This window comes from Oncorhynchus gorbuscha, linkage group LG02 (genome assembly GCF_021184085.1).
Source record: "Oncorhynchus gorbuscha isolate QuinsamMale2020 ecotype Even-year linkage group LG02, OgorEven_v1.0, whole genome shotgun sequence".
Classification (NCBI taxonomy): Eukaryota; Metazoa; Chordata; class Actinopteri; order Salmoniformes; family Salmonidae; genus Oncorhynchus; species Oncorhynchus gorbuscha.
This window is the reverse complement of record NC_060174.1, coordinates 103,852,409-103,867,366: the sequence shown is the minus strand read 5'-3', so window position 1 is coordinate 103,867,366 and position 14,958 is coordinate 103,852,409. Positions and strand designations below refer to the sequence as shown.

Below are 14,958 nucleotides of genomic sequence, written 5' to 3'. Positions count from 1 at the left end.
AGGCTTAAGTGGTGGACATGACAATGATCCCGGTTGGCCAGTCAGTGTATCTACATAAATATGTTTTTTTAAATAAATGACAACAAGTTCTCAAGTTCTCATTTACAACTGCGACCTGGCCAAGATAAAGCAAAGCAATGCGACACAAACAACAACACAGAGTTACACATCGAATAAACAAACGTACAGCCAATAACACAATAAAGTCTACATACATTGTGTGCAAATGAGGTAAGATTAGGGAAGGAAGCAATAAATAGGCCAAAATGGCGAAATAATTACAATTTAGCAATTAAACACTGGAGTGATAGATGTGCAGAAGATGAATGTGCAAGTAGAGATACTTGGGTGCAAAAGAGCAAAAATAAATAACAGTATGGGGATGAGTTAGCTGGATGGGCTATTTACAGGTGGGCTATGTACAGGTGGGCTATGTACAGGTGGGCTATGTACAGGTGCAGTGATCTGTGAGCTGCTCTGACAGCTGGTGCTTAAAGTTAGTGAGGGAGATATGAGTCTCCAGCTGCAGTGATTTTTGCAATTCGTTCCAGTCATTGGCAGCAGAGAACTGGAAGGAAAGGAGGCCAAAGATGGTGTTGGCTTTGGGGATGACCAGTGCAATACACCTGCTGGAGCGCGTGTTACGGGTGGGTGCTGCTATGGTGACCAGTGAGCTGAGATAAGGTGGGGCTTTAACTAGCAAAGAGTTATAGATGATCTGGAGCCAGTGGGTTTTGCGATGAATATGAAGCGAGGGCCAGCCAACGAGAGCATACATGTCGCAGTGGTGGGTAGTATATGGGGCTTTGGTGACAAAACGGATGGCACTGTGATAGACTGCATCCAATTTATTGAGTAGGGTATTGGAGGCTATTTTGAAAATAACATCGCCGAAGTGAAGGATCGGTAGGATATTCAGTTAAACGAGGGTGTGTTTGGCAGCATGAGTGAAGGAGGCTTTGTTGCGAAATAGGAAGCCAATTCTAGATTTAATTTTGGATTGGAGATGCCGGGCGGGCAGGTGCGGACAGCGATCGGTTGAATAGCATGCATTTAGTTTTACTTGCATTTAAGAGCAGTTCGAGGCCACGGAAGGAGAGTTGTATGGCATTGAAGCTCGTCTGGAGGTTGGTTAAAACAAATAAATAAATAATCTACACATTTTTGCAATGCAGCTGAGAGTACATGTTGCAGTTTTAAAGGCTGTTCTATACATTTTGCAATGCAGCTGAGAGTACATGTTGCAGTTTTAAAGGCTGTTCTATACATTTTGCCATGGCTAACGCTGGGTTCTTTTGCTCAAACATACTGCTAATTTAATTGTTTTTGAATTTTTCTATTCTCCCGATGGTCAAGCTTTTATTTTGCTGATTGTTAGTTGTCAAAAGATTATATTATAAAAAAATATATATATATAGGTCCAGTATCTTTTCTACATACTTCATATCTCGTTTTAGTCTTTTCAGTTCACACTGAAAGCGTTTTTTTTTCAATCAGAAAATTGTCAGAAAAAGGTTGATTTAACAACACGAAAAACCACTTAGGTGGCCCGCCCAAGGATTACAGTGGCAGAAGAATCCCTGCTACTCTACATCTTCGCATTAGTGTATAATTCAGAGACTACACTGTTGTTTATGTCATTCGATATGTCATATGACTTTTAAAAACAGACGCCAAATTAACCCCCCCCCCCATAGGGAAAATAAATACTTGAGAAATGCATCTGCTGGTTTATGAAGCTCCTGATCTGTGACTCATTTACCTGACGTTGATGTCAGCCTGGTGTTCCAGGAGGAACAGAGCACTCTTGCTGTCCTGTCTGTGGATGGCCATGTGGAGCAGGGTCTGACCGTTGGACATGGTGTTGTTGATGGATGCCCCAGAACCCAGGAGCTGGGCTGCTATGGTGTGCATACCTGAGGGACAGACGAGAGACACAAAACAGGCAGACTTGTAAATGCTGTGGATTCAGTGAGACCAAACTACACTTTTAAAATCCTATTTAACATCCAGATGCTTGAACGTATCTGCTGTTGTATCTGGATATATCCAAGAGGAGCAGGTTTGGGGCAAAGCTTAGAAGGGGAGCTTCTGCTAGAATTCAGTATGGACTACGTCTATGGACTGTAGTAGGTTGGACCAGAGCCATATATTTGTATTCATACTAAATACATGGCTCTGAGTTGGACTATCATGACTAGAAAACATTTGGCTGCACATAGCCAGCCAAACAGAGGTGGTATCTCTCATCAACGGGGCTTCAAGTTCCTTGGTGTCCACATCCCCAACACACTAACCTGGTCCAAGCACACGAAGACAGTTGTGAAGAGGGCACGACAAAACCTTTTCCCCCTCAGGAGACTGAAAAGTTTTGGCAGGGGTCCTCAGAATCTCAAGAGGTTCTACAGCTGCACCATCTAGAGCATCCTGACTGCTTACATCACAACCTGATATGGCAACTGCTCGGCCTCCGACCAAGGCACTACAGAGGGTAATGTGTACGGCCCAGTACATCACTGGGGCCAAGCTTCCTGCCAGCCAGGACCTCTATACTAGGCGTTGTCAGAGGAAGGCCCTAAAAATGTCAAAGACTCCAGTCACCTTAGTCATAGACTGTTCTCTCTGCTACCACACGGCAAGCGGTACCGGAGCTCCAAGTCTAGGTCCAAGAGGCTTCTAAAAAGCTTCCACACCCAAGCCATAAGACTCCTGAACAGCAAATCAAATGACCACCCAGACTATTTGTGTTGACACCCCCCACCCCCTTTTACACTGTTGCTACTATTTTTATTATATACTATGCATAATCACTTTAATAACTATATATTGAAGCAACATCTCAAGACATCAGTCAAGAAGCTAAAGCTTGGTCGTAAATGGGTCTTCCAAATGGACAATGACCCCAAGCATACTTCCAAAGTTGTGGAAAAATAGCTTACCGACAACAAAGTCAAGGTATTGGAGTGGCCATCACAAAGCTCTGACCTCAAGCCTATTGAAAATGTGTAGGCAGAACTGAAAAAGTGTGTGTGAGCAAGGAGGCCTACAATCCAGACTCAGTTACACCAGCTCTGTCAGAAGGAATGGGCCATAATTTACCCAACCTATTGTGGGAAGCTTGTGGAAGGCTACCTGAAACATTTGACCCAAGTGAAACCATTTAAAGGCAATGCTACCAAATACACTCAATTAGTATGCAAACTTTTGACCCACTGGGAATGTGATGAAAGAAATAAAAGCTGAAATAATTATCTCTATTATTCTGACATTTCGCATTCTTAAAATAAAGTGGTGATCCTAACTGACCTAAGTCAGGCAATTTTTACTAGGGTTAAATGTCAGGAATTGTGAAAAACTGAGTTTAAATGTATTTGGCTAAGGTGTATGTAAACGTCCGACTTCAACTGTGTGTGTGTGTGTGTGTGTGTGTGTGTGTGTGTGTGTGTGTGTGTGTGTGTGTGTGTGTGTGTGTGTGTGTGTGTGTGTGTGTGTGTGTGTGTGTGTGTGTATATATATATATATATATATATGTGTAATAACGACAATTACAACAATACTGAATGAACAATGAACAATTATTTTAACTTAATATAATTACATAAATAAAATCTATTTAGTCTCAAATAAATCATGAAACATGCTCAATTTGGTTAAAAAAAAGTAAAAGTGCAATATGTGCCATGTAAAAAAGCTAACGTTCAAGAATATATGAAAGCTGGTGGTTCAATATTCACAGTTAAGAAGTTTTAGGTTGTAGTTATTATCGACCATCTCTCTATAGCATTTGTATTTCATGTACCTTTGACTATTGGATGTTCTATTGGGGCGGCATCCTTATTGCAGCCTAGTAGCCTAGTGGTTAGAGCGTTGGACTAGTAACCGGAAGGTTGCAAGTTCCAACCCCCGAGCTGACAAGGTACAAACCTGCCGTTCAACAGGCAGTTAAACCACTGTTCCTCGGCCGTCAGTGAAAATACGAATTTGTTCTTAACTGACTTGCCTAGTTAAATAACTGTAAAATAAATAAAATAATCTCAGGAGTTGATAGGCTTGAAATCATAAACAACGTTGTGAATCAAGCATTGCTAAGAGCTGCTGTCAAACTCCGTTAAGTTTGAATGAATGCTTACGAGCCTGCTGCCGCCTTCCACCGCTCAGTCAGACTGCTCTATCAAATATCAAATCATAGACTTAATAATAATAAACACAGAAATACGAGCCTTTGGTCATTAATATGGTCAAATCCGGAAACTATCATTTCGAAAACAAAACGCTTATTCTCTCAGTGAAATACAGAACCGTTCCGTATTTTATCGAACGGGTGGCAATCCTAAGTGTAAACATTGCTGTTACATTGCACCACATTCAATGTTATGTCATAATTACGTAAAATTCTGAAATAATAGTTCGCAACGAGCCAGGCGGCCCAAACTGTTGCATATACCCTGACTCTGCATTCAATGAACGCAAGAGAAGTGACAATTTCCCTAGTTAATATTACATTTTACATTACATTTAAGTCATTTAGCAGACGCTCTTATCCAGAGCGACTTAAAATATTGCATGATAACGTGGATTTTTTAAAATTAAATATGCAGGTTTAAAAAAATATACTTCTGTGTATTGATTTTAAGAAAGGCATTGGTGTTTATGGTTAGGTACATTCGTGCAACAATTGCGCTTTTTTTGCGAATTCGCATTCGTTAAATCATCCCCCGTTTGACGAAGTTGGCTGTGATTCGATGATAAATTAAAAGGCACCACATTGATTATTTGCAACACAGGACACGCTAGATAAACTAGTAATATCAACAACCATGTGTAGTTAACTAGTGATTATGTTAAAATGGATTGTTTTTTTTATGAAGTTGAATGCTAGCTAGCACCTTACCTTGGCTCCTTGCTGCACTCGCATAACAGGTAGTCACAGCCTGCCAGATCCTCCACAGACGTACCCAGTAGCTACCTATCTGATACGAGTGTCGTGTTGCTGATAATGAAGCCTACCTGTCCAGAGGGCTAGACCCAACGCAGTCTGGTCCATGGAGTCTAGGAGGCTGAAATCTGGGATGATCTGCAGGTTGTTGGTGGCATGAAGAGCATTGGCTGGAAACAACAGGAAATTAAGGTAACAAATCCAACCGGGGATAACTCATGTTTATTCATCCATCCATCCTCTAGTCTTATTAACATGGAGATACTGTCCACTAACTAACCAACCTTTCTGCTCCAGGATGACTGACACCACATCAGGGTGGTTGTGTACAATGGCCATGTGGAGGGGGCTCTGTAGGGACACCCCCTGGGCCTCATCGGGGAGGGCCTTCTGGGTCTGCAGGTTAGGGTTAGCCCCCTGTTGGAGCAGCTCTGCCGTCAGGTCCGCCAGACCACAGCGACACGCCGTGTGGAGAGGGGTTTCACCCTGAGGGGGGAGTTAGAGGGGTGGTAGAAAGAAATATACAGGAGAGACATCAATACAGAGAGACAAACAGAGGAGGATAGAAGGGGTTATAGGAGGATATATGATGATAGAGGGGGTTAGAGGAGGATAGAGGGGGTTAGAGGAGGATAGAGAGGGTTATAGGAGGATATATGATGACAGAGGGGGTTAGAGGAGTTTGTAGCAGTAGTTTGTGATGCAGCACAGTTTCAAGCAGTAGTTTGTGATGCAGCACAGTTTCAAGCAGTAGTTTGTGATGCAGCACAGTTTCAAGCAGTAGTTTGTGATGCAGCACAGTTTCAAGCAGTAGTTTGTGATGCAGCACAGTTTCAAGCAGTAGTTTGTGATGCAGCACAGTTTCAAGCAGTAGTTTGTGATGCAGCACAGTTTCAAGCAGTAGTTTGTGATGCAGCACAGTTTCAAGCAGTAGTTTGTGATGCAGCACAGTTTCAAGCGGTAGTTTGTGATGCAGCACAGTTTCAAGCGGTAGTTTGTGATGCAGCACAGTTTCAAGCGGTAGTTTGTGATGCAGCACAGTTTCAAGCAGTAGGTTGTGATGCAGCACAGTTTCAAGCAGTAGTTTGTGATGCAGCACAGTTTCAAGCAGTAGTTTGTGATGCAGCACAGTTTCAAGCAGTAGTTTGTGATGCAGCACAGTTTCAAGCAGTAGTTTGTGATGCAGCACAGTTTCAAGCAGTAGTTTGTGATGCAGCACAGTTTCAAGCAGTAGTTTGTGATGCAGCACAGTTTCAAGCAGTAGTTTGTGACGCAGCACAGTTTCTAGCAGTAGACTTTATGAAGTAGTCATTTGTGATCAACTAGCAGAGCTGTGCTGCATCACGTGATATTGCAGGACAACGTAACATACCCATTTGTTGGCATGGTTGACCTTTGCCCCATGTGTGGCCAGGAAGAGGGCGGCAGCCTCATTGCCTGCACCTGCTGCCCTCTGCAGTAGACAGTTCCCTGAGGGATGGATGGAGAAAAGGAAGGAGATAGTAAATATTGTAGTGCACTGGTCTCCCATTTGTATACATTTTTTATTTAACCTTTATTTAACCTTTATTTAACCTTTATTTAACTAGGCAAGTCAGTTAAAAACAAACTCCTATTTACAATGACTGCCTACACCAGCCAAACCTGGACGACGCTGGGCCAATTGTTGCGCCGCCCGATGGGACTCTCAATCACGGCCGGATGTGATACAGCCTGGAATCCAACCAGGGACTGTAGTGACACCTCTTGCACTGAGATGCAGTACCTTAGACCGCTGTACCACTCGAGAGCCCATTCCATTATCATTCATCCCATTTACTAATCATTCATAAACATGTAGGCATTGAGTGTGTTCCCTTCAATTAGGCATGGAGTGTGTTCCCTTCAATTAGGCATGGAGTGTGTTCCCTTCAATTAGGCATGGAGTGTGTTCCCTTCAATTAGGCATGGAGTGTGTTCCCTTCAATTAGGCATGGAGTGTGTTCCCTTCAATTAGGCATGGAGTGTGTTCCCTTCAATTAGGCATGGAGTGTGTTCCCTTCAATTAGACATGGAGTGTGTTCCCTTCAATTAGACATGGAGTGTGTTCCCTTCAATTAGACATGGAGTGTGTTCCCTTCAATTAGACATGGAGTGTGTTCCCTTCAATTAGACATGGAGTGTGTTCCCTTCAATTAGACATGGAGTGTGTTCCCTTCAATTAGACATGGAGTGCGTTTCTTTCAATTAGACATGGAGTGTGTTCCCTTCAATTAGACATGGAGTGTGTTCCCTTCAATTAGACATGGAGTGTGTTCCCTTCAATTAGACATGGAGTGTGTTCCCTTCAATTAGACATGGAGTGTGTTGTATTCTCAGGTCGTCATATATCACGCACCCCCTCAGAGAGAGATACAGCTTAATGTGAACTCACATCTTTCAACATGTTTACAAAAAGATAGATCAAACTTGGATTTTTCAGGATGCTACCCTCCACAGCATGGGCCTTTCTCTCCGGGTTAATTTTGGTCAAAATTAGGTTGTAGGCTTGAAGTTTTGATCTGAGCGATTACTGAGATTATTTTTCCAAGCTGTACAGAGGATACTCTAGCCAACAAACAGCAGAGTCCCGAGGACACTATTCCAACCTGAAACTGAGCCAAATACAAATTCAATTAGCACTAAAGGTGTGAAGTAAAAGGCCATTGGGCCCAACAAGTGTCAGGAGTCTTTGAAGCGTCCTCTGAAGCCCCTCACGCTGTGAGGGGCTTCTGGCATTTTCTACAAGAAATCTGACTCCAGCTTCTCCCAAGTGGGTGTGACACTTACTCCCACTGCCTGCTGCACTGCTGCTTGGTGTCCATCTGGCGATCTGTTCACCGTCTGCCCTGGTCTGTCTCCCCTGTCTGGTACAGGTACCTCCACCACACTCAACGCTCTCTCCCGAGCCCTCGCTTGCCTCCAGCACACACGCACTGTAGGGTCGAGTGATCCCCCAAGTCGTTATATATTTTAAGTTTTTTTATCTTGCGTAATTTGCCTCATGACTCCTGTACACTTTGTTGACTACAAACGTTCTTTACCCAACCGTGGGGACTGACTAGGTTTGTTCCCCACACTGACTCTCTATTGGTTACACAGACTCTTGGCCTCTCATCCCATTCTAACCGCCTCTCATCCCATTCTAACCGCCTCTCATCCCATTCTAACCGCCTCTCATCCCATTCTAACCGCCTCTCATCCCATTCTAACCGCCTCTCATCCCATTCTAACCGCCTCTCATCCCATTCTAACCGCCTCTCATCCCATTCTAACCGCCTCTCATCCCATTCTAACCGCCTCTCATCCCATTCTAACCGCCTCTCATCCCATTCTCTCATCCCATTCTAACATCCCCCCTCATCCCATTCTAACCGCCTCTCATCCCATTCTAACCGCCTCTCATCCCATTCTAACCGCTCATCCCTCATCCCATTCTAACCGCCTCTCATCCCATTCTAACCGCCTCTCATCCCCTAACCGCCTCTCATCCCATTCTCTCATCCCATTCTAACCGCCTCTCATCCCCTCTCATCCCATTCTAACCGCCTCTCATCCCATTCTAACCGCCTCTCATCCCATTCTAACCGCCTCTCATCCCATTCTAACCGCCTCTCATCCCATTCTAACCGCCTCTCATCCCATTCTAACCGCCTCTCATCCCATTCTAACCGCCTCTCATCCCATTCTAACCGCCTCTCATCCCATTCTAACCGCCTCTCATCCCATTCTAACCGCCTCTCATCCCATTCTAACCGCCTCTCATCCCATTCTAACCGCCTCTCATCCCATTCTAACCGCCTCTCATCCCATTCTAACCGCCTCTCATCCCATTCTAACCGCCTCTCATCCCATTCTTTGTATTCATATTACCTGATCAAATTGCTGTACAACATGATCTTGTTGCCATCTGATGTACATTGATGTCATAAATCAGCACGGCAGAGCTCTCCCTGTCCTCTGCCGTGCCCTGATTGTATTACTGTTGATGATATCTGGAAATGTGCATGTACACCCCGGCCCAACTACTGTTGTCATCTGGAAATGTGCATGTACACCCCGGCCCGTCTACTGTTGTCATCTGGAAATGTGCATGTACACCCTGGCCCGTCTACTGTTGCCATCTGGAAATGTGCATGCCATCTGGAAATGTGCATGTACACCCTGGCCCGTCTACTGTTGCCATCTGGAAATGTGCATGTACACCCCAGCCCGTCTACTGTTGCTATCTGGAAATGTGCATGTACACCCTGGCCCATCTACTGTTGCTATCTGGAAATGTGCATGTACACCCTGGCCCGTCTACTGTTGCTATCTGGAAATGTGCATGTACACCCTGGCCCAACTACTGTTGCTATCTGGAAATGTGCATGTACACCCTGGCCCGTCTACTGTTGCCATCTGGAAATGTGCATGTACACCCCGGCCCAACTACTGTCATCTGGAAATGTGCATGTACACCCCGGCCCGTCTACTGTTGCCATCTGGAAATGTGCATGCCCAACTACCATCTGGCCCGTCTACTGTTGCCATCTGGAAATGTGCATGTACACCCTGGCCCGTCTACTGTTGCTATCTGGAAATGTGCATGTACACCCCACCCCATCTACTGTTGCTATCTGGAAATGTGCATGTACACCCTGGCCCGTCTACTGTTGCCTATCTGGAAATGTGCATGTACACCCCACCCCATCTACAGTTGCTATCTGGAAATGTGCATGTCTACTGTTGTCATCTGGAAATGTGCATGTACACCCCGCCCCATCTACTGTTGCTATCTGGAAATGTGCATGTACACCCTGGCCCGTCTATACTGTTGATAGCCCCAATTCTGACTTGTGCTCTAATATCTGCTTCACTGATTTCTGCTCTCGTAAAAGCCTGGGTTTTCTACACGAGAGACAACACTGTGCTTCCAACACCTGCATTGCTTGCCGTTTGGGGTTTTAGGCTGGGTTTCTGTACAGCACTTTGAGATATCAGCTGATGTACGAAGGGCTATATAAATACATTTGATTTTGATTTGATTAGAAGCTTATTACCTCAAATGGACCAATTGAAAGTGTGGGTTCACAGCTCCAATCCAGATGGGTTGGTCATTACTGAGACGGGGTTCAGGAAGAGTGTTTTGAACACTGATGTTAACCTTTCTGGTTATAACCTTTTTCAGCAAGACAGATCTTCCAAAGGTGGTGGAGTGGCAATCTTTACAGTCTCTCTTTATGTAGTGTTGTCTCTCTTGTTGTGATGTGTGTTTTGTCCTATATTTATATTGTATTTAAAAAATAAAAAATCCCAGGCCCCCATCCCCGCAGGAGGCCTTATGCCTTTTGGTAGGCCATCACTGTAAATAAGAATTTGATCTTAACTGACTTGCCTAGTTAAAAAAATTAAAATAAAATGTCAACTCAGTTTTGGAACAGTACCTGTGGCGGTGTCTGGTGCGTCTGGGTTACTGCCTCTCTGCATGAGCTGGGCTGCAAAGCTGTTTTCATCAAACGATGTTCCGTTCTCCACCACCAGAGCTTCGTCCTCGAAGGGGTTAACGTTTGGGTCAGAGGACACGGTGATGTACTGCAGGGCCAGCCACAGAGCTGTGCTACCCTCATGGTCCTTCAGCTCCAGGTCCATCCTGAGGAGAGGCACAGGTGAAAAGGGGGGGGGACAGGTGACAACGTTACACCAGGAAATACAGGCGGCTACTCAGGGTGTTTTTAAAAATCAGGTCAACGGCTTAGTGTTTAGTAAAGGCTTTCCTGTTTTTGAACCTTTATTTAACTAGGCAAGTCAGTTAAGAACTCATTCTCATTTACAATGACAGCGTAGGAACAGTGGGTTAACTGGTCTAGGAACAGTGGGTTTACTGGTCTAGGAACAGTGCGTTTACTGGTCTAGGAACAGTGCGTTTACTGGTCTAGGAACAGTGCGTTTACTGGTCTAGGAACAGTGCGTTTACTGGTCTAGGAACAGTGCGTTTACTGGTCTAGGAACAGTGCGTTTACTGGTCTAGGAACAGTGCGTTTACTGGTCTAGGAACAGTGCGTTTACTGGTCTAGGAACAGTGCGTTTACTGGTCTAGGAACAGTGGGTTTACTGGTCTAGGAACAGTGGGTTTACTGGTCTAGGAACAGTGGGTTTACTGGTCTAGGAACAGTGGGTTTACTGGTCTAGGAACAGTGGGTTTACTGGTCTAGGAACAGTGGGTTTACTGGTCTAGGAACAGTGGGTTTACTGGTCTAGGAACAGTGGGTTTACTGGTCTAGGAACAGTGGGTTTACTGGTCTAGGAACAGTGGGTTTACTGGTCTAGGAACAGTGGGTTTACTGGTCTAGGAACAGTTTACTGGTCTAGGAACAGTGCGTTTACTGGTCTAGGAACAGTGGGTTTACTGGTCTAGGAACAGTGGGTTTACTGGTCTAGGAACAGTGCGTTTACTGGTCTAGGAACAGTGCGTTTACTGGTCTAGGAACAGTGCGTTTACTGGTCTAGGAACAGTGGGTTTACTGGTCTAGGAACAGTGGGTTTACTGGTCTAGGAACAGTGGGTTTACTGGTCTAGGAACAGTGGGTTTACTGGTCTAGGAACAGTGGGTTTACTGGTCTAGGAACAGTGGGTTAGGAACAGTGGTCTAGGAACAGTGGGTTTACTGGTCTAGGAACAGTGGGTTTACTGGTCTAGGAACAGTGGGTTTACTGGTCTAGGAACAGTGGGTTTACTGGTCTAGGAAACACTGGTCTAGGAACAGTGGGTTTACTGGTCTAGGAACAGTGGGTTTACTGGTCTAGGAACAGTGGGTTTACTGGTCTAGGAACAGTGGGTTTACTGGTCTAGGAACAGTGGGTTTACTGGTCTAGGAACAGTGAGTTTACTGGTCTAGGAACAGTGGGTTTACTGGTCTAGGAACAGTGGGTTTACTGGTCTAGGAACAGTGGGTTTACTGGTCTAGGAACAGTGGGTTAACTGCCTTGTTCAGGGGCAGAACGACAGCTTTGTACCTCGTCAAGCTCGGGGATTCCAACTTGCAACCTTTCGGTTAACTAGTCCAACGCTCTAACCGTTTTAACTCACTGTTTGCACTGTAGGAGCTGGTTGAACACAGGCTCGTTCCCCGACACCACCGCTTCATGCAAAGGAGTTCTGGGGAAACAAAAACAATCAATGTATAGCGCTACAGTATTGGGACAATTAGAAGAAAAAAACTCAGGTAACTCACACACAAACAGATCAAAACATTCAGCAGGGGCCAAAGCAGACAAACTGCCACGACTGAAACTTCAGTCGATCTCAGATCCATTTGTCTGGGGCCAAGTTAACCTCTCCTTTCGTGTCAGAAGTCCTGACCATCATGCTTTTAGGGATTTTAGGGGATTTATTTCGTACACGGTCAAACTCACAGTTTAATACAATTCCAGTCCTCTTTTCAATATCGGAAATCAAATCAAATAATCCATATGACGGAAGAGAAATTTAACCCCCGTGGAACAAAATATAGATTAGAGGCCGATTTCAAGTTAAAGAACAAATCAAAAACATTTTAATAGACCTTTGTTATACATCACACCAGATGAGGTCATTGAAACAGGATGCCCACCCACCTTCCTTTGCTGTTCTGCATGTTGGGGTTGGCCCCTGTCTTGAGCAGAACCTCAGCGATGTGGGCCATGCCACTCATCACGTCCCCAGAGTGCTTCCTGGGACTGAAGGAACACACCAGGTGCAGGGGGGTCTCCACCGCGCCGACCGTGGCCGCGTTCACCTGGGCCGAGTGGCGGATCAGGAAAGTGGAGGCAAACTCGTCACCTGTGGGGGGGAGAGAAGGGATGAGTGGGGGGGGGAGAAGGGATGAGTGGAGGGGGCGGCGGGAGAGAAGGGATGAGTGGAGGGGGGGGGGAGAAGGGATGAGTGGAGGGGGGAGAAGGGATGAGTGGAGGGGGAGAAGGGGGCGGGAGAGAAGGGATGAGTGGAGGGGGCGGCGGGAGAGAAGGGATGAGTGGAGGGGGGGCGGCGGGAGAGAAGGGATGAGTGGAGGGGGCGGCGGGAGAGAAAGGATGAGTGGAGGGGGGGGGGGAGAAGGGATGAGTGGAGGGGGAAACATTATCTACATCTCCATTCAACGACTGGTTATGTAAAGGTCACAGGAGGCTGGTGAGGGAAGGAAGGCTCATAATTAAGACTGGAATGAAGTGAATGGAAACCATGTGTTTAATACTATTCCACTCCAGCCACTACTATGAGCCCGTCCTCCACAATTAAGGTTCCACCAGCCACCTGTGGCGCAGGTGCTGTAGTGCACAGGTGTGGAGAATCAGAACACACACTGTGGCGTGTCTTAATCTCAGCACTCAACACGCTTTATCTCTAGCCCAGCGTTGAGCGTTGATAGGGAGGGTTGTGTTATTGTCTCTGGCCCAGCGTTGATAGGGAGGGTTGTGTTATTGTCTCTAGCCCAGCGTTGATAGGGAGGGTTGTGTTATTGTCTCTAGCCCAGCGTTGATAGGGAGGGTTGTGTTATTGTCTCTAGCCCAGCGTTGATAGGGAGGGTTGTGTTATTGTCTCTAGCCCAGCGTTGATAGGGAGGGCGTTGAGCCCAGCGTTGATAGGGAGGGTTGTGTTATTGTCTCTAGCCCAGCGTTGATAGGGAGGGTTGTGTTATTGTCTCTGGCCCAGCGTTGATAGGGAGGGTTGTGTTATTGTCTCTAGCCCAGCGTTGATAGGGAGGGTTGTGTTATTGTCTCTAGCCCAGCGTTGATAGGGAGGGTTGTGTTATTGTCTCTAGCCCAGCGTTGAGCGTGAAGCAATATACACTGCTCAAAAAAATAAAGAGAACACTAAAATAACACATCCTAGATCTGAATGAATGAAATATTCTTATTAAATACTTTTTTCTTTACATAGTTGAATGTGCTGACATCAAAATCACACAAAAATTATCAATGGAAATCAAATTTATCAACCCATGGAGGTCTGGATTTGGAGTCACACTCAAAATTAAAGTGGAAAACCACACTACAGGCTGATCCAACTTTGAAGAAGTCAAAATGAGGCTCAGTAGTGTGTGTGGCCTCCACGTGCCTGTATGACCTTCCTACAACGCCTGGGCATGCTCCTGATGAGGTGGCGGATGGTCTCCTGAGGGATCTCCTTCCAGACCTGGACTAAAGCATCCGCCAACTCCTGGACAGTCTGTGGTGCAACGTGGCGTTGGTGGATGGAGCGAGACATGATGTCCCAGATGTGCTCAATTGGATTCAGGTCTGGGGAACGGGTGGGCCAGTCCATAGCATCAATGCCTTCCTCTTGCAGGAACAGTCCAGCCACATGAGGTCTAGAATTGTCTTTCATTAGGAGGAACCCAGGGCCAACCGCACCAGCATATGATATGGTCTCACAAGGGGTCTGAGGATCTCATCTCGGTACCTAATGGCAGTCAGGCTACCTCTGGCGAGCACATGGAGGGCTGTGCGGCCCCCCAAAGAAATGCCACCCCACACCATGACTGACCCACCGCCAAACCGGTCATGCTGGAGGATGTTGCAGGCAGCAGAACGTTCTCCACGGCGTCTCCAGACTCGGTCACATGTGCTCAGTGTGAACCTGCTTTCATCTGTGAAGAGCACAGGGCGCCAGTGGCGAATTTGCCAATCTTGGTGTTCTCTGGCAAATGCCAAACGTTCTGCACGGTGTTGGGCTGTAAGCACAACCCCCACCTGTGGACGTCGGGACCTTATATACCACCCTCATGGAGTCTGTTTCTGACCGTTTGAGCAGACACATGCACATTTGTGGCCTGCTGGAGGTCATTTTGCAGGGCTCTGGCAGTGCTCCTCCTGCTCCTCCTTGCACAAAGGCGGAGGTAGCAGTCCTGCTGCTGGGTTGTTGCCCTCCTACGGCCTCCTCCACGTCTCCTGATGTACTAGCCTGTCTCCTGGTAGTGCCTCCAAGCTCTGGACACTACGCTGACAGACACAGCAAACCTTTTTGCCACATCTCACATTGATGTGCCA

General features: G+C 46.1%; 1 protein-coding gene across 1 annotated transcript in view; it reads right to left on the bottom strand.

Moving 5' to 3' along the window:
• LOC124014579 (rabankyrin-5-like) overlaps positions 1-14,958 on the bottom strand; it is a 39,057-nt gene that overhangs the window by 10,491 nt on the left and 13,608 nt on the right. Inside the window, 7 exon segments of the mRNA XM_046329741.1 lie at positions 1,763-1,916; positions 5,008-5,106; positions 5,221-5,422; positions 6,309-6,406; positions 10,381-10,586; positions 12,023-12,091; positions 12,550-12,754. Of these exon segments, the coding sequence (XP_046185697.1) occupies positions 1,763-1,916; positions 5,008-5,106; positions 5,221-5,422; positions 6,309-6,406; positions 10,381-10,586; positions 12,023-12,091; positions 12,550-12,754 (1,033 nt within the window).